Genomic DNA, 25,182 nt, shown 5'->3' on the forward strand with positions numbered 1-25,182 from the left:
GTAAATGGAATCCCACTCTACATTCTATCTTTTGAAAAAACCTACAGGAAATTGCATGAGTTGACAATGCAAACCCTAGATTAGGATTCACAACTATTTGAAAATGGTATAACCGAAGAAATGTTCACTAAAACACATGGTATCATTGTACTAGACTTGTCTGGCAATCAAGATATGAGTATAGTGCGAACGGGGAGTTTGCGTTTAGAGTATAAATTCGCCGATCCATTACCTGAGAGTATCACACTAATCTCGTTAAATAAATTTGGAACCTATGGGGAAATCACTCCCGAAGGCAGTGTTCTACTAGACCTTGCACTATGAACACTAGTCAAATAATCAGTGTATTTAATATGGAACCCTACATGTCCAAATACAGATCCTATTGTTTACCATCGGACTTCCTTGGAAAAATTCAAAGTGCAAACAATACCCTAATCATTGCTTATAGCAGTCCATCGACTGTGAAGACCGGCCATTGGCTGTGCATCTTTCAAACAATGAAGACTATTGAATTTTTTGATCCTCTTGGCTTACCCTATACATTCTACACTCCACACATCAACAACTATATTGAAAGCGATGGGAAAAGTATTGTTCAACATCGGAAGAGAGTGCAGGATCTAAAGACTAAAAGTTTCGGTTTTCAGGCGCTACCATATTTCGTGTTTAGATTCCGCTGTTATACTTACAAGTATTTTCTAAACATATACGTAGACAATCTACGTCTGAACGACTTTATGGTGGAAAATATGCTCTCAGACCTGTATAATATTGATTTTAGTGCCCTACGAATAAAGTGTTTCAAAAATGTATGTAAATTTTTTTAATAATAAAAAAAATGTATAAGCACAACAACAATGTTTTTATTCTTCACTTTAGTTTTCTTCTTGTGTGTATAGGCAACTGTCGAGAACCAATAATGCTGGTAGATCATTTGAATTCACTGTATATTGATCCTGATTGGCTGCAGAGTCAGGGTCACATTTTCTACAATACAATGTAACTTCACTCTTATCATATATCTTTGTATAGTCAATGATACTATTTGCATTCATATTGTAAAATTCACTTGTTTCAGTTTGTCTATTTGAAGCACTATCACATACAGTGTTTTTAAGTGGTGAATCACATTCGGTAAATGCAAAATCAAAATCACTAGCTTTATTTTCATAATAGGTTGTGTCGTCAAACCGATGAAGTAGAAACCGATTTACATTGTTGCTTCAACTGTTAAATCTTTTTGATGGTTATTTCATCCTAAGCAATTTGAATCCATCGCAACACCAATCTCATAGAAATAAACTAGAATCTCGGTTAGGGTTCTTTCCAATCATACCAGGAGAAGTATTCTCCCACTGATACCATTTGTCATAGTGGCAATTGGAGCATAGTTGTTCTCTAGGGTGAGAGTCACAAATCAACAACAATGTCTTTATTCTTCACTTTAGATTTCTTCTTCTGTGTATAGGCAACTGTCGAGAACCACTAATGCGGGTAGATCATTTGAATTCACTGTATATTTATCTTGATTGGCTGCAAAGTCGGGGTCACATTTTCTACAATACAACGTAACTTCACTCTTATTATATTTCTTTGTATAGTCAATGATACTATTTGCGTTCATATTGTGAAATTCACTTGTTTCAGTTTGTCTATTCGAAGCAATATCACATACAGTGTTTTCAAGTGGTGAATCACATTGTGTAACAGCCAAATAAAAATCACTAGGTTTATAGTCATAATAGGCAGTGTCGTCACAACGATGACGTAGAAACCAAATTCTCTCGTTACCCCTACATTTGAATCGTAGACCTGATTCTTCCTCCCAAAACAATTTGAAACCACGACGATACCAATCTCATAGATATAAACTAAAATCTCGTTTAGGGTTCTTTCCAATCATACCAGGAGAAGTATTCTCCCACTGATACCATTTGTCATACTGGCAATTGGAGCATAGTTGTTCTCTAGGATGAGAGTCACAAATCACTTCAAGACATGAATTACAGCCTTTAAAGTTTACTGCATATCCTCTATGTAATTTACATGGATTGCATAATTTCCACTTTTCATTATACTCATCAATAATTGTACAATTCTCACATAATGACCAACTGCCAAGAGTGTACATGCATAGTGGACACGTATAGAACATTTTGTTTTGGTTTCAAGTGTCAACTCTCTCACAGCTAAAAAGAAACTGATCCACGTTCGATAAATTCAGAGGTGATAGGAGAGAGAGAGGAGTAGCTCTGTGACGTTACATAACCTGTTTTGAAGGGAGAGTCATTTACAAAGAATCTATGGCAATGTATTCAAAAGTATATCCACGATACTATTCTGCTTTGTTTCAATTAATATGTCAATAAATTGAGTAAAAGCATTTGAATCACGACGTAAAAAATTCATACAATAGTCCAACGGGGAAGAATCATTCCCCATTATATTGTCAAGTGTTCCCTGAGGAAATATCTTCCGTTGAAGAGATAACTCGAGAAAATCGTTATCTAGAATCAAACATTTCGCCATAATCACAAGATTCGACTTAATTCTCTCTTTCTCAAATTTATTCATTTTTCAATTCTAACACTCAAACTGCTGAATATAGACTAACCACGATTCGTTCTACTTCAAGAATATTCGATAACCTACTTTAAAAAATCTAACAAAAAGAAAGGGGACATTTTAGATTTCGAAACAATTTTATTGTGTGTGTGAGTATAATTACAACAATAATATATTAAACATATACAATTGCCGATATAATTTATTGTCCTCAATATACTTCACTATTGGATTTAAAGCACTTTGAAGTCTATGTATATGTACTAGATCAACTTTCGCAGCGAAGCATAATTGGTCTTCCAATTTAAATTTGCTCGAAGATAACACGTATTTTGCATATACTTCTTCCCACTCGGGACAAAGTCGAGATCCTCTCGTGATTTTTACCGCTATGTTTGATACTTTTGTATCATTGCTGCTGCTACCAGCTTTCACTATCAACTTCTAATAGTGTAAACATTCCACTCCTTATTGCAAATATATATCTTCCCAAATAAATAAACGAGTAAAGTCAAACTGTTCTCACTCCTTGAATTCTATTCTCATACTAATAACAACTATACTGAAAATCCTTCCTTATATTCGTTGCGTCACTCCCGTTAGTAATTCTAGCTCTGTGATTGGTTTAGAAAGAGGGCGTGGTCTTGTTCGTGTCGTATTGTAGCCCTCTGATTGGCTGTGATCTTGTTCGTCCTGGATTGGAAACACGCCCTCTACTCCCCCCGGAAAAAACCCAAGCAAAATACCTCCCTGTGGAAAATACTCCCGGAAAATATCCCCAGTGGAAAATACCCCCGTGGAAAATACCCCCCCCGCCCGGAAAATACCCCCAACCCCATGGAAAATGCTCCCCTCCCCGCTGAAAATATCCCCCAGTAAATTCCCCCCTGAAAATACCCACCAACGACAAATAACCCCCCCCCCGGGGAAATTAAACCCGGTGAAAATAAGGCTTTCCCCCTGGAGAATACTCCCGAGTAAAATACCCCCACGGAAAATACCTCCCTTTAAAATACCCCATGTGGAAAATACCCCACGGAAAATACCCCCCAAGCAAAATACCCCCCATCGAAAAATACTTCCCCGCGGAAAATACCCCCCCCCCCCCCCACCCGTGGAAAATAAGGTTTACCAAGTCTGAGAATTTTATTTGAGTTTTATTTCCGTAGGGAGAAGAAATTTTTTTACTTGTGTATTATACACCACTCACCCCCCCCCCCCCCCGGAAAATAATGCTTTCCAAATTTAAGAATTTTGTTTGATTTTTTTTCCGTAGAGAGAAGGAATTTTGGTGCTTGTGTATTATACGCCACTCACTCAAGTTTACGCTGTGTAAAACTCGAGAACAAACCGGCTTCTTTGTTTGTTTATTTCAGCTTAGCGCGAGACAAGACAAAGACAAGTGACAGAATAGATTGGAAATATATAATTTGGGCTACATATTTGCACATAAGGGGGGTGGGGTAAAGGATTTCGACAGTTTGAAATCTGAAAACAATTTTTACTTACTAATATGCAGAATAATTGTACCTAACACATTTTTGATGCATACCCACTATACTTTACCCCCCCCCCCCTAATGGGCAAATACATAGCCCAAATTTGTTTCTAAAGTAACAAAGAAACTAACGAAGAAACTGGTGTGTTCTCGAGTTTTACATATCGTAAGCTTGAGTGAGTGGCGTATAATGCACAAGTACCGAATTGTTTCATGGAGAGAGAGCTGGATTGTCCGGTATTATTTAAAATGATAAAAATTAAATTGTTAAAGTTTAGACTTTTTGTCATAATTCTTTAAGAACGATTCCTGAAACACAATGGCTGTTTAATTAGAACAATAAGCTTTGTTCTAAATTCTATAAAAAGAACTTTAGCGTAAAGAGTGAGGTCTTGAGGAGGAGGCAACCCCTTTCATATACGTAATAATTTCTGTTCGTTTTAAGGTTTGAGGTTGCTCCTTACTTGGAGTTGAAAACTTGTTTTTTTTTTAGTTAATTATTTACAGATAGTTTTTGTTCATGGGAAAGATAGGGAACAAGTTATTTTAAGAAAAGTACAGAGCCTCATTATGCCAAAAAATGAGCTAAAATAAAGTAAAATAGTATTCAAAGTAAAAACTATAGAGCCTAATAGAAAAAAAAACAAAAGATATAAAATATTCTTTTTTTTATGAAAAAGACTATGTCAATGAAAAATGAATAGAAATTATTTTATAAAGCTTTTTTCTACAAAAGAAGTTTGTCAAAGTTTGTTGCACTTTACTGAAAACAAAATACATTTTAAATGTTTTCACTTTTTTGACTTTAACAAATAAAGAAGTATTAAGACTATAAGGAATGAATGTCAGAATATGTATATCAAACTGGCAGTGCACATTTTTTTTTTTTTTTTTTTTTTTTTTTTTTTTTTTTTTTAAATAAAGTGCAAATTATATTCTCATCTTGAGAGGACATGGGTGTTGTCAGCCATACTTCTTTCAATTTTTGCTCGTTTCAATTTTGGCTAGGCTATCTATTGTAATTTCTATTAGTTTTGGGTTTCATTTATTTATTAATGGTGATTTCCGGTAGTTTTACACTTAGAAGATATAAAAACGAACTCGTAGAATTTGACAACGCTTTCGTCGGTAAGAACTAAAACAATAAGAATTTGTTGGTTCCCAAAGCCAACTATCCTTTCAAAGGAAAGCTAAACCTTCTTAAACTTTTTGGTGCCATATGTTTTAGCTTAATTTTGATGATTGTTCGCCTACATTTTCTTCTTCTTCTTTTTTTTTTATTTGGCATCCACTACTGCCAAAAAGTGCAGAAGTTCATATGGAAGTCTTTTCAACAAAAACGGATTTGCGTTTTTTCTAAGTTTTTAAGATACTTTTGGTATATAAATTCCTCTTTTCCCCGTTCCTTAGCACTTTTCAACGAAACTAGAAAAAACTCAAATAAAATTCTCAAATTTGGAACCTTATTTCCCGCGGGAGGGGGGGTATTTTCCGGGAAGTATTTTCCACGTGGGGTATTTTCTACGTGGGCTATTTTCCAAGGGGTATTTTCCAGGGGGAGGGGTATTTTCCAGGGTTTGTGGTATTTTCCGGGGGTAAACGCCTAGAACCATTCCTATAGCTAATTTTTTGAATAGCTCTGCTATAGCAGAAGGGGTTATTTTTCCTTACTCAAATGAGCAAAACCTAGATTAGTTTATAAGGCTTCGATCTAATTTTGCCGTCTCTCTTTGGCCGGGCTCCCCGCTTTCTTGGGATTTCTTATTAAATGGATAACTTTAGAAAAGGATAATTTTGGATAACTTTGGACAACTTTTACGTTTGCTATAAGCTTTCTAGTATTTCCCTCGGAAATAAAATTGAAGGGCCTAGATTTCTTAGGAATACTATAAGTAGTATTTAACATAATTCTTACTGTACTTTTATTATAAACCTTCACGTTAACTAAACAACCAGCCTTCACAGCGGAAAATAAAATATTCTTAAGCTTTGCTACCTGATTAATTGCTAAAGACGAGGATAATATCTACATAACAATAGTACCGACGTAAATTTTTCATCTTTTAAACATTATTAAGTATGAAAAAACAACTCTTTTCAACTGAAAGTAATGAGTTAAAATAAGTAGTACCGTTGTACCATTGTACCGTTAGTGCCGTTGAAAAAGCTTATTGTTCTAATCAGACAACGCTTGTGTTTGAGGAGTTCCTCTAAAGATTTGGGACAACAAGTCAAAATTTAAAGTAATGGGTGAGGTACTGAAGAGGGGGCCAACCCTCAATATGTACGGAATGATTTCTGTTCGTTTTAGATTTTATAGTTGCTCCTTACTTTGATTAAAAAGATTCTTTAATTTCTAATGGTTTTTTAAATAATGCCAGAAAACCTGGCCCCCTCCATGAAATCCAACCCCAAAGAAAAAATTCAGTTATAGTATTATTCCATGCAAAACACCCACCTCGCCAAAAAATTCCCTTTAACAATTTCTATTCTCGCTTAGAATTCCTCCTGTAAAATTTCTTGCGGACGAATCAGTCTGAAAAATTCTTCTTAACATACTTTCTTTTAAAAAAGACATTAGTTTCAAATCGTTTTTCAAAACAAAATGGAAATCTCCTTCTGCGGAAATTTTTTACGAGTATCCCCTCCCTCCGAGGGATCCTGTTGATCCTGTTAAAAATTCTTCAATGGATAATTTCTCCCTGGAAAATTACCCCATGAAAAATTTATCTCGTAGATATCCCCTCGCCATGAAAAAATCGCCTAGAAAATACCAACCCAGCTGAAAATTTCTCCTAGAAAATTTTCCTTGAGTGAGTGGAAACTTGAGTGAGTGGCATATAATACACAAGTACCAAAATTTCTTACCCCTAGGGAAAACAAAAAATCAAAACTCAAATAAAATTCTCAAATTTGGAAAGCCTTATTTTCCGCGGGGGGTATTTTTCAGGGAATAAATGTGTGTGTGGGGGGAAGGTAAATTAATGATATACTCATCATTGTTCTTAGACCGCTGATCAGAGCAGAATGATTAAAGATGTTCGCAAAAAAAACGCTACAAGAACGCTAAATTTCACTTTTAAGCGTTCTTTGTCAAAAGATGTAAGATATTAGCACAAAGATGAGTAAAAGAACGGCCCTTATGATGTAGGTTCTTGTGGTCTAACCTGACGAGTGACGATATTTTACGCTTTCTAGAGATACACTATTATTCCTACAAATACTTCACTATTTTAAGATGCACTTGGCTTATACACTGGCAAGTGGTCTTCCTCCATACCACCCTGCTTAGAAACAGATCAACTAAAGGTAAAATATGATGTCGGGGTATCTCCTACTCCCTCCCCTCAGAATTTGGTTCACATATAGTATTTGATGATTAAAAACATACGGATTCTTTTTTTTTGAAGGAGGGCGGGGAGGAGGAGATATTTCTATGGGTGATTTTTTCATGAGGAGGACAGTGCCCGAGGGCAATTCTCCAGGATAAATTTTACATGGGGGGAGAGGGGGAGATCATGGCCTGAAAAACGGTCTGAAATTAAATTGAAAACCAATTTTGTTCAACTGAGGGGGAATTTTGTTCAACTGAAAGCAAGGGATCGAGGAGGGGGGAGACCCCCTCGTATACAAAATTAATAGCATTAGCACTAATTTATTCCTGACTACTGTTTAGTATTTTCCAAGACTCTTCTTACAGGCACGAAAACTACAGTTCCCAGCTTTCATCATTTCTAATTTAAAAAAAATTTACTTTAAATCTTTTCATAAGCCTTCAACTATAAAATTGTCCAACTACAACGCGGAAAATTAGGACTGGATACATAATTTAGTCATTTTTGTTTTAGCTATTTTTATTTTTAATTAAATTTTTTTATGTTAGCTTATTTTGAACAGAATCATATACGAAATATATGGAAATCATGGAATAATTTCAACTCGTTTTAAATTTTAGTGTTGCTCCCTACTTTCAGTTGAAACAACTCTTTTTTATTTCATCTGGTAAGAGTTCAACCGGGATATCCTTGAGTAGATTTACGATACGGCGTTATGAATAAAATCGCCAGTCTGGAATATCAAGGTATACGTGTAACTCAATCCTCGCTTATATCAACACCATTCAACTCAACCCCTGTTTATCTGACTCAACTCCATTTAACTCAACCGCCATACAATTTGCTGTGGTTGACCAAATCCTAACAAAATATTCAATAATAATAATATCAGTACCACTAGCTTCCTTATTTTATGCTCTTTCCAAACATTATGGTCGCTTTTCTGACAATACACCCCTTTCCCCCAGGTGGTCCCAGATACGAACCTGATAATACACTTCTCCGTTGTTTTGCATCTTTTGAAACGCCATGTCTTCCTTATTAGCCGTTTTCTTCCATTCTTGACCTGGTGAAAAGCTTTCCGCCAAAAGATTTAAATACAATTTTTGGATAAAAATACTAGTTGAAATAATGTTGAAATAGGGATGACAATGGAAAGAAACATGATAAACCGACTAATAGAAACATGCTGCAATCATAAAGTAAAAATTTTATTGTTCTAGTGTTTTCTTTTAGCTTCTTATATACCCTAGGGCTATCATAGCATTCCTAGGATTGGTAGTGCCCGGGGAACATTGAATTTCAACGCACCCACCTAACTGAAATATAAGCAAAAAAGGGTACTGTTCTATTATCTGTAACACAGGTGAGAAGTGAAGTTTGGTTAACGCTAAAGAAATAAACAAAATGGGATGAAAATATAATAGTTTAGAAACAAGTTCCGGCTATATATTTGCACATCAAGAGGGTTAGGGGTAAAGTTTAGCATATATTAAATACGCAATCTAACCTAACTTAGGTATGTTTTTTCCCTCTAAACCCAAAAACCCATAGTTTAAATATTGTAAACGCAATGACAAACCACGGTTTGCGATCGAATTCTCTATTGACAAATACCCGCTTGAATAGATTCTTTTATCATCTATCTTGTGCCCCCCCAAGGTGCCCAGGGCAGTTTCCCCTGGTTACCCCCTCCCCTTTTGACTGGCTCTGTGTGAGCAATCATTTCTAGAACCGTTCATTCTCATGTCTAAGAGCTTCTGGAAAGCGGTGATAAGGAGGTGGAGTATCTGAATAGCGGTTAAGAATTGACAAATATGCTTCTTATTCTACACCTTCCTATAGGATGGTATAGAGAAGGAATCCTTAGGAATTTTCCTGGCCGTGGAAAAAAGAGAACAGATGATAGAAGAATGTTCAGCAAAGAGTAGACATCGGCTGGTGATTTTTTATGAGTTAATTGCTAAGTTGGAGGATATAGTAGGGGAAGGAAGAGTCCGACAGCTGGCAAAAGTAGAAGATAAAGGTTGGAGATTGAAACCCATCTTGAATTCCTCCAACCAATAGTTACTTGTTTTTTTTTTTTGGGGGGGGGGGGTGCAGAGCCGATAGGCCTGTGAGCCCTGACCCTATACCCAGCGTGTATGGGTCCATAAAATAATGAAGCATAAAACAAAGAATCTAATACTACCACTTTTATTTTACTAGATGTGATCAGACAGAGCAAATTTACCCCCTCACCAATTAACTTACCTGTCTTAACCGAACCTGTTGCAAGATGTGAATTGAATGATGGTTGAGTTGTACGGGCGTTGAATTAAACGGCAATGAATTGTATAGGGCTTGGGCTGCATGGGTGTTGATCTGAATGGCGGTTGAGTTGAATGGGAGTTGAGCAAAACGAGCGTTGATTTGAATGGGTTAAATTGAATGGAGTTGAATTAAATAGGGGTTGAGTTACATAGAAACTGATTATCAATCAAGCATTTTAACAAAAAAATTTAAAAATTTGGATTTGTCGATTGTATCACCGGCAAGATATGACAGAAGAGCCCAAATCTGTCCCTAGGGTGCATCTGGCGTATCTCTGACGTCTTCTAACTACGATATTTACATTTTAATACATTTTTCCCATTTGGGTGCTTTTATTAGAATTTATACCCCTCTCCCCTCCCAAATAGTGGAGGAGAAGATCCTTCACACATACCTCATTTTGGCACATTTTACTCTAGAATTTTGAACCCTAGGAGTAGTATCTTTTATTATTAAAAAAGGCTAGCAAAATTACAATATGTTTAATATACGATACAAACAAAAATTAAATTATTTAAGGAATTTTAATTGACGAAATAAAACAATCCTCTTACCGTTTGTTTGGTTGAATTGCAATTCGTTTCATCAATACCACTTAGACAGTCTAATGAGCCATCACAGCGCCACTCATTTGGCACGCACATTATGTCGCAGAAAAAATGATCTGGATCGCAAGTTTTTTCCTAGAATTAAACAATTATTTCAAAACAGATTCCGAAGCTGTTTTTCATGTGGAAGAAACGCATAAAGTTTTGTTAATGCAGTTTTCATGGAGGTATGGTAGTAGTAAGTATTACGAGCACTTTAAGGTCCACAAGGACAGACCTTTAAGGTCCAAACTGGCGTTGCTGATCTCTGTTTCGTGGCCCTTCAGGCAGGAAATGTGATAGGGGTTGGGGGCCAGCCGTCCTGTGCTTTCACACACCATTCCTGCTTAACTTCCCCAGATTTCTCCAGTTACCCATTTTTAGATCTGGGTAAGCTCTGATTGAGCTTACAGAGTCAAACCAATGACCCCCGTCCTAAACCAAATAGCCAGCCATGCCAGGAATCGAACCCGTGTCCCTCGAACAAAGAACTCCTAACCCTGTGTGCCAACCACCTAGCCGGGATTGCTTCAAAAGAAACTGAAAAATAACGTTTTAGGTTACAAGAAACTCAATTACCTTATGAGATACTTTGTAAGAAACTGAAAAAGAAACTGTTAAGGGAACTGTATAAGAAAACAAATTAAGAGGTGTAAGTAAAGAGCTACACAGCTCTCCCCCCTCTGGACTGTTATGTACCGAAATGAACGCATTTTGCCTTTATTAGTAACCTTCAAAAACTGCCACTCGTCTGCATAAAAAGTTTGCCAAAGATCTCCTTAGCAAGCCCCTCCGCCTCAACCAAGGTGCGATAATAAATCTAATGTCATTTTCTTGATAGATTTGGAAAACAAATTCCCAAAATATATTTTGATTGGCTCTAGTGACCACTGAAGGCAAACACACTTCTTCAAGGCCTGTAAATTTGCTTCTATAACCTTTGTTTTAAAGGTAAAAAAAACATTGTTTTAAACAACGTATTACCTAGAGATAGTATGTCTTACCTCTTAAAGATTCGTTGAAATCACCGTATTAAAAGTAACAGGCTGAAAAATGAATTAAGAAAACGAATGATTCAATCATCAAGATAAAGCACATTTATAAGGAGCGACCCGGCTCAATAGTAACCGAAATCTAAAAAACGGGATTGTGATACCAATAGATACATCAAAAGAATTAAATTTTAATACTGATTTCAAATATATAAGTTTGATCAAGATTAGTCCTACCCATCAAAAGTTACGCGCCTGAGAAAATTTGGCTGATTTTCGAAAACAAGGTGAAAGACCCCTTAAAAGCTACAGAGCCGTAATGAAAATCACACCATCAGATACAGCGTATCACAGAACCCTACTGTAGAGGTTTCAAGCTCCTATCTGGAAAAATGTGGAATGTTGTATTTTTTTGCCAGAAGCGTGTTTATATTTTTGCGTGTTTATTTGTTTTTTGTTGTTTTTTTCCCAGGGGTGATCGTATCGACCCAGTGGTCCTAGAATATCGTCGGAGGGCTTATTAGAACGGAAATTAAAAGTTCTAGTGCCCTTTTTAAGTGACCAAAAAAAATGGAGGGCCACTAGGCCCCCTCCCACGCTCATTTTTTCCCAAAGTCACCCGATCAAAATTTTGAGATAGCCATTTTGTTTAGAATGGTCGAAAATATAATAAATATTTCTTTTAGGATGACTTAATCCCCCAAAGTCTCCGGGGGAAGGGTTGAAAGTTATGAACTTTACCCAATGTTTACATATAGTATTGGTTATTGGGAAATATATAGACGTTTTCAAGGGAGATTTTTTTCTGGTAGGGGGGGTCGGGGGTTTTGTGGGAGGATCTTTCCATGGAGGAAGTTTTCATGGGGGAAGGGACATTTCTATGAAGGGGGTTCCGGATTTCCCAGCATTATTTAAAAAACGATCAGAAATTAAATAAAAAAAAAATTTTTTTCAACTGAAAGTAAGGAGCCAAATAAAAAATTAAAACGAACAGAAATTATTAAGTATATGATTTGGTTTGCCCCCTAGTCAATACCTCGCTCTTTAAACCAAAATTTTTGTAGTACTTTCATAAGAGCTATTTATTCTAATTAACGGCCTTTGTGATTAAGGGGTCATTTTTAAAGAATAGGAACAAAATTCAAACTTTAGCGTAAAGAGTAAGGTATTGACTAGGGGGCGAACCCCCTAATATACGTAATAAAAATATATGGATATAGAAGTTCGTTACGTAAGTTAATTCGTAAGTTACGTATATTTATTACTAATCAAAACAGTCGTAAATAAAATTAAACAAATTTCGAGAAAGCCATTTAACCAAATAAAAGTAAAATTAATATGCAATTTCTTTAATTATTCATGTACGTTGAGCCAAAATCAAAACCTCCGTTAATTCAAAAACGGTCAAAAATTAAATAAAAAAATGAGTTTTTTTAACTAAAAGTAAGGAGCAACATTAAAAATTAAAACGAACAGAAATTATTCCGTATATGAAAGGGGATGTCCCCTCCTCAACGCCTCGCTCTTTTGATAAAGTTAGACTCTTTCTCACAACTCTATTTTTTAAAACAATAAAAAACTTTAGCGTAAAGAGCGAGGCGTTGAGGAGGGGACAGCCCCTGTCATATACTGAATAATTTCTGTTCGCTTTAAGTTTTAATGTTGCTCCTTACTTTCAGTTAAAAAAAAACTTTTTTTTTATTTAATCAAGATAAAGCACATGTATGGCTAAAGTACGTATAAGTCTTACAAAAAAAAGAACTATTTTTAGAACACTTTCATCTCCTAATGCACATATATGTAAAAAATTAGTTCTTTTTCTGCCGTCTTCAAGGACCTCGTCTACGTCTCGCCTCGCCAAGAACCATGCTATCATAGGCAGCGCAATAGCGCTGTCTAAGTAAAGAACGAAGTTGGCACAATGTGTTATTTATTTATTTATTTTTTTTTGGTTTGTTTTAGACCAGGGCACTTCATATCGAAGGAGCTGTCGCAGAAACTTTGAAAAGGGCTCATTCGATTAAAAATAGAAAGGGCTAGAGGCCTTTTTAATAGTCAAAAGTGACTGGAGGTTAACTAATCCCCCTCATACACCCACTATTTCCCCAAACATATCCAATCAAAATTTTGAGATAGCCATTTTGTTCAATGCAGTTGAAAATTCAGGAAATTATGTCTTTGAGGATGACAACCCCCCACAGCGCTCAGGGCAATGGTTGTAAGTTATGCCCTGGGGGCATTCAAGATTTTTATTGAAAGCGTTGTCATAGAAACTTCAAGAAGGGCTCATTTGATTTGATTCAGAGGGCTAGTGCTCTTTTTAATAGTCGAAAGTGATCGGAGGGCAAATGCCCCCCCCCCACATGGCCATCATTTCCCCAAACACTTCTGATCAAAATTTTGATATACCCATTTTGTTCAACGTAGTTGAAAGGTCCGGAATTTAGGTCTTTGTGTATGACAATCCCTCCCACAGCCCTCAGGGCAAGGATTGTAAGTTGTGCCCATGGGGAATATAAGGTTTTTATAGAAAGTGTTGTCCGAGAAACTTCAAAAAGGGCTCATGCGATTGGAAATTGAGAGCCCTGTCTAATAGTCAAAAGAGATTGGGTGGTAGCTAACCCCCTCCTACGCCCACTATTTCCCCAAACACATCCAATCAAAATTTTGAGACAGCCATTTTGTTAAACGTAGTTGAAAAATCTGGAAATTATGTCCTTGAGGATGACAACCCTCCACAGCCCTCAGGGCAAGGGTTGTAAGTTATACCCTGGGAGTATTTAAGGTTTTTATAGAAAACGTTGTCTAGAAACTTCGAAAAGGGCTCATTTGATTGGAAATTGAGAAGCCTAGTGCCCTTTTTATTAGTAGAAAGTGATCGGAGAATAGAATAGTCCAAATATCATATAACAAGGCTTGAAACGAACCCCCAGAGCCTGGGGTCAAGGGTTTTAAATTATGCCACGGGGGCATTTAATGTTTTTATGGAAGGGATGGTTGTATAAACTTTAGAGGAGGCTCATTCGGTTGAAAATTTGAAGTTCTAATTCCATATTAAGAGTCAAAAGTGATTGAGAGTAGAGATGACCCTAAAGCTCCCACGAGTACACCAAATATGGGCATAGAGTCATTAGGGAGAACACGTGGTTAATGGGGTCAATGACCTAAATTGATTGCGTAATCAAAGTGCGTCAACAACAACAACATCGACCTTGACATTCGCTGAGAGCGAGCACTTACAACAACAACAACATCGACCTTGGAACACCTGTGCTGTCGACCTCAATTCACCTATCATGAATCAATAATTCCCCTTAGGAACAACAAATTAATTCCCCTTTCTTGACAGATCAATCAACCAATGACATCATCTGTCAGACTTTAAAAATTTTCGCATAGAAACGATTCTCCAGGAATAGATCCTAGTCATTAATGTCTTTGCCTCGGAAACAACTCTTTTGGTCGAACTCCAAAGGATATTAATAACCAAAGGCCATGGAAACAATTCTCCAACAAACATCTTAGCGATGAATTGTTTTAGCGCGGGAATCAGGTTTCTTATTAATTTGAAATGCATTAGCGCAGAGATGCCAAAAACAAAATTAACACGCTGAATTACTTTTAGGGATTATTTGGGGGAAACTGTTTTAGACATGTTATGGAAATATTTCGGCGAAACAATTAGAGACATTTTAAAAGATGATTTTTGAAGAGATTTTAGAAGAGAATTTAATGGTGAAACTCTATGGTCGTTATAATACACAAGTTTCATTTGAACAGTGTTGTGAGGTCCTCTAACCCAACCCCAAAGGGTTCCAATCCTCCTACCCCAACCCCGAAGGAAGGGTCCGGTACTCAAAGGTCCCCCCAGCTCCCCAAGGGCCCCCGGGGCCCCCACAGGCCCCCCCCCGCCCCCCCAGGCCCTCCCCCGGCCCCCCCCAGGCCCAACGAGCTCCCAAAGGGCCAACGGGGGCCCCAAAGGCCCTCCACCGGTCCCCAAATGTCCCCCAGGCCCCCAACTGCCCCCCCCGGACCTCCAAAGGCCCTCCCCCGGTCCCCAAAGGCCCTCCCTGTGCCCCAAAGGCCATTCCCGGGCCCCCCAAAGGTCCACTGGGCCCCCAAAAGACCACCCAATCCTCAAGGGACCCGGATCCCTAAACGCCCTCCATGGGCCCCAAAGGTCCTCCCCCGGTCCCCATACATGCCCAAAAAAACTTACACACACACAAAAAATTACACACACACAAAAAAACTTACAGAAACGAACTAACAAATACCCAAACACACGCGAAAAAATAAAAAAACACGCCAACAATTACACACACACACACAAAACTTACACACACACACACACACAAAAACTTACACATGCACACTAAAACTTAAAGCCACACACAAACTAACAAGCACACAAAAACATACACACACACACACACACAAACTTAAACACACACACACACACGAAAACACACACACACACTCCAAAATTCACACACACACAAAAACTTACACACACACACAAACTTAAACACACACAAAAAAAAAAACACACACACCAAAAAACATACACACACACACACCAACACATACACACAAACGCACAAACAAACAAACACACAAAAACACTTACACACACACACACACACACAAAAAACTTACACATGAACACAAAAAAAACTCACACACACACGCACAAAAACTTACACACACGCACACACACGACAAAACTTACACACACAAAAAACTAACATCCACACACAAAAACTTACACACACACACACACACACACACACAAAAACTTACAAATGCAAACAAAAACTTACATGCACACAAAAACTTACACACACACAAAAGCTTACACCCACACGCAAAAACTGACATGCACACAAAAACTTACACGTACACAAAAACTTACACACACACAAAAACTTACACACACGCACAAAAATTTACACGCACACACACAAGAAAACTAACATACACACGCCAAAACTTACACACACACACAAAAACTTACAGACACAAACACACACACAAAAACTTACACATGCACACGAAAACTTACAAGCACACAAAAACTAACATGCACAAAAAAACTTACACACACACACACACGAAAACTCACCCACGCACTCCAAAACTTACACACACACAAAAAATTACAAACACACACACACAAACAAATAAAAACAAAAACAAAAACTTACACACACACACAAACAAAAAAAATACAAAAAAACACACGAAAAAATACACACACACTCCAAAACTTAAAAACAAAAAATATTACACACACACACACACACACTTAAACACACACACACACAAACAAAAATAACACAAACAAAAACATAAACAAAAAAACACATAAAAACACACTAACAAACACACACAAAAAACTTACACCCACACACAAAGGGTAAGTGTTTTAAATATGAGCCATTTTGTTGCTAAAACACACTAAAGTTAGAAAAAATACAAAATATTCCTTTATTACCTCTGCAATACGGGTAAAAATGAAGAATTCATACACATTTTCAACTAGCTAAGGGTGAGTGTTTTAAATATGAGCCATTCTATTGCGAAAACACACAAAAGTTAGAAAAAATGCAAAATGTTCCTTTATTACCTCTGCAATACTGCTAAAAATGAAGAATTCATACAAATTTTCAACTAGATAAGGGTAAGTGTTTGAAATATGAGCCATTCTTTTTCGAAAACGCACAAAAGTTAGAAAAAATACAAAATTTTCCTTTATTACATCTGCAAAATGGCTGAAGATTAAGTATTCATACACATTTTCAACTAGCTAAGATTGAGTGTTTTAAATATGAGCCATTCTGTTGTGGAAACACACAAAAGTTAGAAAAAATACAAAATATTCTTTTATTACCTCTACAAAACGGCTAAAAATGAAGAATTCATACATTTTTTCAACTAGCTACTGGTAAGTGTTTTAAATCTGAGCCATTCTGTTGCGAAAACACACAAAAGTTAGAAAAAATGCAAAATATTCCTTTATTACCTCTGCAAAACGGCTAAAAATGAAGAATTCATACACATTTTCAACTAGCTAAGGGTAAGTGTTTTAAATATGAGCCATTCTGTTGCGAAAACACACAAAAGTTAGAAAAAATACAAAATATTCCTTTATTACCTCTGCAAAACGGCTAAAAATGAAGAATTCATACACATTTTCAACTAGCTAAGGGTAAGTGTTTTAAATATGAGCCATTCTGTTGCGAAAACACACAAAAGTTAGAAAAAATACAAAATATTCCTTTATTACCTCTGCAAAACGGCTAAAAATGAAGAATTCATACACATTTTCAACTAGCTAAGGGTAAGTGTTTTAAATATGAGCCATTCTGTTGCGAAAACACACAAAAGTTAGAAAAAATACAAAATATTCCTTTATTACCTCTGCAAAACGGCTAAAAATGAAGAATTCATACACATTTTCAACTAGCTAAGGGTAAGTGTTTTAAATATGAGCCATTCTGTTGCGAAAACACACAAAAGTTAGAAAAAATACAAAATATTCCTTTATTACCTCTGCAAAACGGCTAAAAATGAAGAATTCATACACATTTTCAACTAGCTAAGGGTAAGTGTTTTAAATATGAGCCATTCTGTTGCGAAAACACACAAAAGTTAGAAAAAATACAAAATATTCCTTTATTACCTCTGCAAAACGGCTAAAAATGAAGAATTCATACACATTTTCAACTAGCTAAGGGTAAGTGTTTTAAATATGAGCCATTCTGTTGCGAAAACACACAAAAGTTAGAAAAAATACAAATATTCATTGATAACATCTGCAAAACGGCTAAAAATTAAGAATTCATCCACATTTTCAACTAGCTAAGTGTAAGGGTTTTCTATATGAGCCATTCTGTTGCGAAATCAAAACAAATGTAGAAAACAGACCATATCGTACTTTATTCCTTCTGCACAACGGGGAAATGTAGAATTCATACACATTTTCAACTAGCTAAGGGTGAGTGTTTTAAATATGAGCCATTCTGTTGTGAAAACACACAAAAGTTAGAAAAAATACAAAATATACCTTTATTACCTCTGCAATACGGCTAAAATTGAAGAATTCATAGACACTTTCAGTACCAAGTTCTGACCCCCCTAGTTGAAGGATATGAATTAAAACCATGGGAACGTAAATTCCTCATATATTGCTTATTTTAGTTAGAAAAAACACTGAAAAACCATATTAAGATCTTTATTTATGAGTCTTTCACATAAAATTCCTTTTTCATACCAAGCCTTCACCCCCCTAATTAAATGATATGAATTAGAACCATGGGAACATAATTTCATCGTATTTTGCATTTCGCAAAAGAGGCCACATTTCGAGTAAAAGTAAAGAGCTACCAGACTAAACCAAAGATATGATGAAATAATAACGAATAATTGTTAAAACTTAAATTTTCTGTATTACGGGAATAGTTTATTTTTGAACCATTATATCTACCAACGGTTCAATACCTGAGTTAAACTAGGAGGTTTCAATTTCAGGAAAAAAATGCTATATTTTGCTTATTTTCGATGGAAAACACACTGAAAAGACATATTATTGAACTCACATCAAACATTGACGGGCTTGCATTTGAAGAACCTTCCATTATTTTCTATCCGGTACAATATTTAAATATGCTCTTAATTCTCCAGCCTTTCATCGCCCTTAAGTTGGTATCACGCCAGTGGTTTTAGGGCCAACCTCGCGCGCGCTGTTGATTTATGAATAGTTTTACCTGTCAAGACCGCAATTAACCGACACTCAAAGTGCCATCATTAACGTGTGATGAATTACTTCAAAAACCTATTTTATGACTTACATATAATCTGGATGTCCAAAAAAGCACCTTCAATGCAGATTAATTAATTGTTACGTTCGATTTTGTTTTGAACATAAGAGTGCATCAATGGGAAGTGAGAATTTCTGTAAAACTATGAAAGATTGATCAACTCGATGATTTCACACTTCTTGTGTAATCAGAAAGAAAAAAGAAGAAAAATTGATAAAAGATATTTTGAAATATGCCCCAAAATCAGAGCTATTACAACTTAAATGACGCGAGGGGAGGGGGAAGCAGGTTTAAGAATATCCTGGATATATCATTTATATTTTCTAAGTACTCACAGAAGGACTCGTCACAGAAACATTGAAAAGGACTTACTAGATTGGGAATTAAAGTGACTATCTCTCAATTCACAAGAGGGGGCTTGAAAATTTCCAGGACCGTATTTTTAACATATTTAAATATTTAACTACTTACGCATCACTTAGGTTAGATTAGATTAGGTTAGAGACAGAAAAAAAGTTAGGTTTATGGTTAGGCTAGGTTAGATTATGTTAGCTTAGGTTAATTTAGGGCAGACTAGCTTAGACTCCGTACGAGACAGAAAAGCTCTTAGGTGTGGAGCTCCCCCACCGCCTCAACCATCCCTATTGAAATCCCTTGAATTAGGTTAGAGACATATAAAAACTTAGGTGTATGGGTAGGCTCGAGTAGCTTCTGTTAGGTTAGGGTCATTTAGGGTCGACTATCTTAGCCGCCGTAGCCCCCCCTCCCCCACTGCCACAACCAACGCTCTTTAAATCCCTTGTATTAGGTTAGACAGACAAACAGTTAGGTGTATGGTTAGGTTATGTTAGATTATGTTAGGTTAGGTTAAGTACCGGCAGCCTCTTTTGTTAAGGTTTTTTATTTTTTTGGGGGGGGGGCTCCCGCCCCCTTAACAAAAAGTTAGGTGTATGGTTAGGTTAGGTTAGATTATGTTAGGTTAGGTTAATTTAGGTTAGACTAGCTTAGCCTACGTACGCCCCCCCCACCCCCGGGGGCCACGGGGACCGAAAGCCTACCACGGGTGGGACCCCCACCACCAAGGTTAGGTTACCTAAAATTTCAAGGTGACCCCCCCCCCCTCAACCCCGGGAGCACGGGACCGAAAGCCTGACACGGGGAGGACCCTCCCCACCCAGGTCAGGTTAGGGTAGATTAGGTTAAGTTACCTAACATTTCTAGGTTAACTTACATCAGGTTAAGTGGCGCGCCACTTAACCTGATGTAAGTTAACCTAGAAATGTTAGGTAACTTAACCTAATCTAACCTAACCTGACCTTGGTGGTGAGGTCCTACCCGTGTCAGGCTCTCCGTGGCCCCGAGGAGCGGTCACTTGAAGTGTTTGGTAACCTAACCTTGGTGGTGGGGTCCCACCCGTGGTAGGCTTCGGTCCCCGTGGCCCCGGTGGGGGGCCGTACGTAGGCTAAGCTAGTCTAACCTAAATTAACCTAACCTAACATAATCTAACCTAACCTAACCATACACCTAACTTTTGTTGAGGGGGCAGGCCCCCCAAATAAATAATCTTAACAAAAGAGGCTGCCATTAATTAACCTAACATAACATAATCTAACCTAACCTAACAATACCCCTAACTTTTTGTCGGTCTCTATCCTAATTCAAGGGATTTAAAGAGTGAGGGTTCTGGCGGTGGGGGAGGGGGGGCTAAGTAGGCTAAGCTAGTCTAACCTAAATTAACCTAACCTAACATAATCTAACCTAACCTAACCATACACCTATCTTTTTGTCTGTCTCTAACCTAATTCAAGGGATTTCAAGAGCGATGGTTGAGGCGGTGGGAGCTCCACACCTAAGAACTTTTCTTTCTCGTACGTAGGCTAAGCTAGTCTACCCTAAATTAACCTAACCTAACATAATCTAACCTAGCCTAACCATACACCTAACTTTTTGTCGGTTTCTAACCTAATCTAATCTAACCTAAGTGATGCGTACGTAGGTAAATATTTAAATATGTTGAAAATACGTTCCTAGAAGTTTTCACGCCCCGTCCTGTGACTTGAGTGCTAGTCACTTTAATTCCCAATCAAATGAGTCCTTTTCAATGTTTCCGCGACATGTCCTTCTGTGAGTACTTAGAATATATAAAATGATATATACAGGATATTATTAAACCTGATTCCCCCTCCCCTTGTGTCATTTAAGTTGTAATAGCTCTGAGTTTGGGGCATATTTCAAAATATCTTTTATCAATTTTGTTCTTTTTTCTTTCTGATTACACAAGAAGTGTGAAATCATAGAGTTGTTCAATCTTTGGTAGTTTTACAGAAATTCTCACTTCCCATTGATGCTCTCCGATGTCCAAAACAAAATCGAACGTAACAATTAATTAATCTGCATTGAAGATGTCTCGTTTGACACAATTAGTCTATGCGATGTAAGAAGTATTGTTTTGAAACCAGTCTCCGCGAGTGAAAAGTGGCAATTCTAGTGAGTTTTAAGTGATATATAAAAAATTAATTATTGTTCTAAATAAAGAGTTTGCACGATTTCTTAACAAAATAACCGTTAGGTTTTTATATTTTAGAGCTTTGAAAGGGTTTAAAAGTCAGTATCTGCTGAAATAGAGGACCAGATAGAAAGAAATGGAAGGTTCTTCAAATGCAAGCCCGTCAATGTTCGATGTGAGTTCAATAATATGTCTCTTCAGTGTGTATTCCGTCGAAAATAATCAAAATATAGCATTTTTTTCCTAAAATTGAAACCTCTTAGTTTAACTCAGGTATTGAACCGTTGGTAGATATAATGGTTCAAAAATAAACTATTCCCGTAATACAGAAAATTTAAGTTTGAACAATTATTCGTTATTATTTCATCATATCTTTGGTTTAGTCTGGTAGCTTCTTTACGAAATTCTCTTGTGAATGCAAATACGATGAAATGTTCTGGTTCTAATCATATCCTTAATTAGGGTCAGACTTGTATGAATTTTCAGTGAAATCAAATATACTTTAATTGGTTTTTCATGTTTTTCTAACAATAATACGAAAATTACGTTCCATGGTTCTAATTCATATCCTTCAATTAGGGGGTCAGGACTTGGTACTGAAAATGTGTATGAATTCTTCATTTTTAGCCGTATTGCAGAGGTAATAAAGGAATATTTTGTATTTTATCTAACTTTTGTGTGTTTTCGCCACAGAAGGGCTCATATTTAAAACACTTAACCTTAGCTATTTCAAAATGTGTATGAATTCTTCATTTTTACCCGTATTGCAGAGGTAATAAAGGGACATTTTGTATTTTTTCTAACTTTTGTGTGTTTTTGCAACAGAATGGCTCATATTTAAAACACTTACCCTTAGCTAGTTGAAAATGTGTATGAATTCTTCATTTTTAGCCGTTTTGCAGAGGTAATAAAGGAATATTTTGTATTTTTTCTAACTTTTGTGTGTTTTCGCAACAGAATGGCTCATATTTAAAACACTTACCCTTAGCTAGTTGAAAATGTGTATGAATTCTTCATTTTTAGCCGTTTTGCAGAGGTAATAAAGGAATATTTTGTATTTTTTCTAACTTTTGTGTGTTTTCGCAACAGAATGGCTCATATTTAAAACACTTACCCTTAGCTAGTTGAAAATGTGTATGAATTCTTCATTTTTAGCCGTTTTGCAGAGGTAATAAAGGAATATTTTGTATTTTTTCTAACTTTTGTGTGTTTTCGCAACAGAATGGCTCATATTTAAAACACTTACCCTTAGCTAGTTGAAAATGTGTATGAATTCTTCATTTTTAGCCGTTTTGCAGAGGTAATAAAGGAATATTTTGTATTTTTTCTAACTTTTGTGTGTTTTCGCAACAGAATGGCTCATATTTAAAACACTTACCCTTAGCTAGTTGAAAATGTGTATGAATTCTTCATTTTTAGCCGTTTTGCAGAGGTAATAAAGGAATATTTTGTATTTTTTCTAACTTTTGTGTGTTTTCGCAACAGAATGGCTCATATTTAAAACACTTACCCTTAGCTAGTTGAAAATGTGTATGAATTCTTCATTTTTAGCCGTTTTGCAGAGGTAATAAAGGAATATTTTGTATTTTTTCTAACTTTTGTGTGTTTTCGCAACAGAATGGCTCATATTTAAAACACTTACCCTTAGCTAGTTGAAAATGTGTATGAATTCTTCATTTTTAGCCGTTTTGCAGAGGTAATAAAGGAATATTTTGTATTTTTTCTAACTTTTGTGTGTTTTCGCAACAGAATGGCTCATATTTAAAACACTTACCCTTAGCTAGTTGAAAATGTGTATGAATTCTTCATTTTTAGCCGTTTTGCAGAGGTAATAAAGGAATATTTTGTATTTTTTCTAACTTTTGTGTGTTTTCGCAACAGAATGGCTCATATTTAAAACACTTACCCTTAGCTAGTTGAAAATGTGTATGAATTCTTCATTTTTAGCCGTTTTGCAGAGGTAATAAAGGAATATTTTGTATTTTTTCTAACTTTTGTGTGTTTTCGCAACAGAATGGCTCATATTTAAAACACTTACCCTTAGCTAGTTGAAAATGTGTATGAATTCTTCATTTTTAGCCGTTTTGCAGAGGTAATAAAGGAATATTTTGTATTTTTTCTAACTTTTGTGTGTTGTCGCAACAGAATGGCTCATATTTAAAACACTTACCCTTAGCTAGTTGAAAATGTGTATGAATTCTTCATTTTTAGCCGTTTTGCAGAGGTAATAAAGGAATATTTAGTATTTTTTCTAACTTTTGTGTGTTTTCGCAACAGAATGGCTCATATTTAAAACACTTACCCTTAGCTAGTTGAAAATGTGTATGAATTCTTCATTTTTAGCCGTTTTGCAGAGGTAATAAAGGAATATTTTGTATTTTTTCTAACTTTTGTGTGTTTTCGCAACAGAATGGCTCATATTTAAAACACTTACCCTTAGCTAGTTGAAAATGTGTATGAATTCTTCATTTTTAGCCGTTTTGCAGAGGTAATAAAGGATTATTTTGCATTTTTTCTAACTTTTGTGTGTTTTCGCAATAGAATGGCTCATATTTAAAACATTTACCCTTTAGCTAGTTGAAAATGTGTATGAATTCTTCATTTCTAGCCGTAGTGCAGAGGTAATAAAGGAATATTTTGCATTTTTTATAAGTTTTGTGTGTTTTCGCAATAGAATGGCTCATATTTAAAACACTTACCCTTAGCTAGTTGAAAATGTGTATGAATTCTTCATTTTTAGCCGTTTTGCAGAGGTAATAAAGGAATATTTTGTATTTTTTCTAACTTTTGTGTGTTTTCGCAACAGAATGGCTCATATTTAAAACACTTACCCTTAGCTAGTTGAAAATGTGTATGAATTCTTCATTTTTAGCCGTTTTGCAGAGGTAATAAAGGAATATTTTGTATTTTTTCTAACTTTTGTGTGTTTTCGCAACAGAATGGCTCATATTTAAAACACTTACCCTTAGCTAGTTGAAAATGTGTATGAATTCTTCATTTTTAGCCGTTTTGCAGAGGTAATAAAGGAATATTTTGTATTTTTTCTAACTTTTGTGTGTTTTCGCAACAGAATGGCTCATATTTAAAACACTTACCCTTAGCTAGTTGAAAATGTGTATGAATTCTTCATTTTTAGCCGTTTTGCAGAGGTAATAAAGGAATATTTTGTATTTTTTCTAACTTTTGTGTGTTTTCGCAACAGAATGGCTCATATTTAAAACACTTACCCTTAGCTAGTTGAAAATGTGTATGAATTCTTCATTTTTAGCCGTTTTGCAGAGGTAATAAAGGAATATTTTGTATTTTTTCTAACTTTTGTGTGTTTTCGCAACAGAATGGCTCATATTTAAAACACTTACCCTTAGCTAGTTGAAAATGTGTATGAATTCTTCATTTTTAGCCGTTTTGCAGAGGTAATAAAGGAATATTTTGTATTTTTTCTAACTTTTGTGTGTTTTCGCAAAAGAATGGCTCATATTTAAAACACTTACCCTTAGCTAGTTGAAAATGTGTATGAATTCTTCATTTTTAGCCGTTTTGCAGAGGTAATAAAGGAATAT

At 36.0% G+C, this 25,182-nt stretch overlaps 1 protein-coding gene across 1 annotated transcript in view; it reads right to left on the minus strand.

Annotated features, from left to right (window-relative positions):
* The window catches only part of yl (Putative vitellogenin receptor yl), a 492,935-nt gene that overhangs the window by 304,776 nt on the left and 162,977 nt on the right, over window positions 1–25,182 (minus strand). The window contains exon 5 of the mRNA XM_089106682.1: window positions 10,269–10,397. Coding sequence (XP_088962808.1) covers window positions 10,269–10,397 — 129 coding nt within the window. The remainder of the gene's footprint in view (window positions 1–10,268; window positions 10,398–25,182) is intronic.

Source organism: Artemia sp. Qi Xiang Cuo, chromosome 21 (genome assembly GCF_049724085.1).
Source record: "Artemia sp. Qi Xiang Cuo chromosome 21, ASM4972408v1, whole genome shotgun sequence".
NCBI classification, from domain to species: Eukaryota; Metazoa; Arthropoda; class Branchiopoda; order Anostraca; family Artemiidae; genus Artemia; species Artemia sp. Qi Xiang Cuo.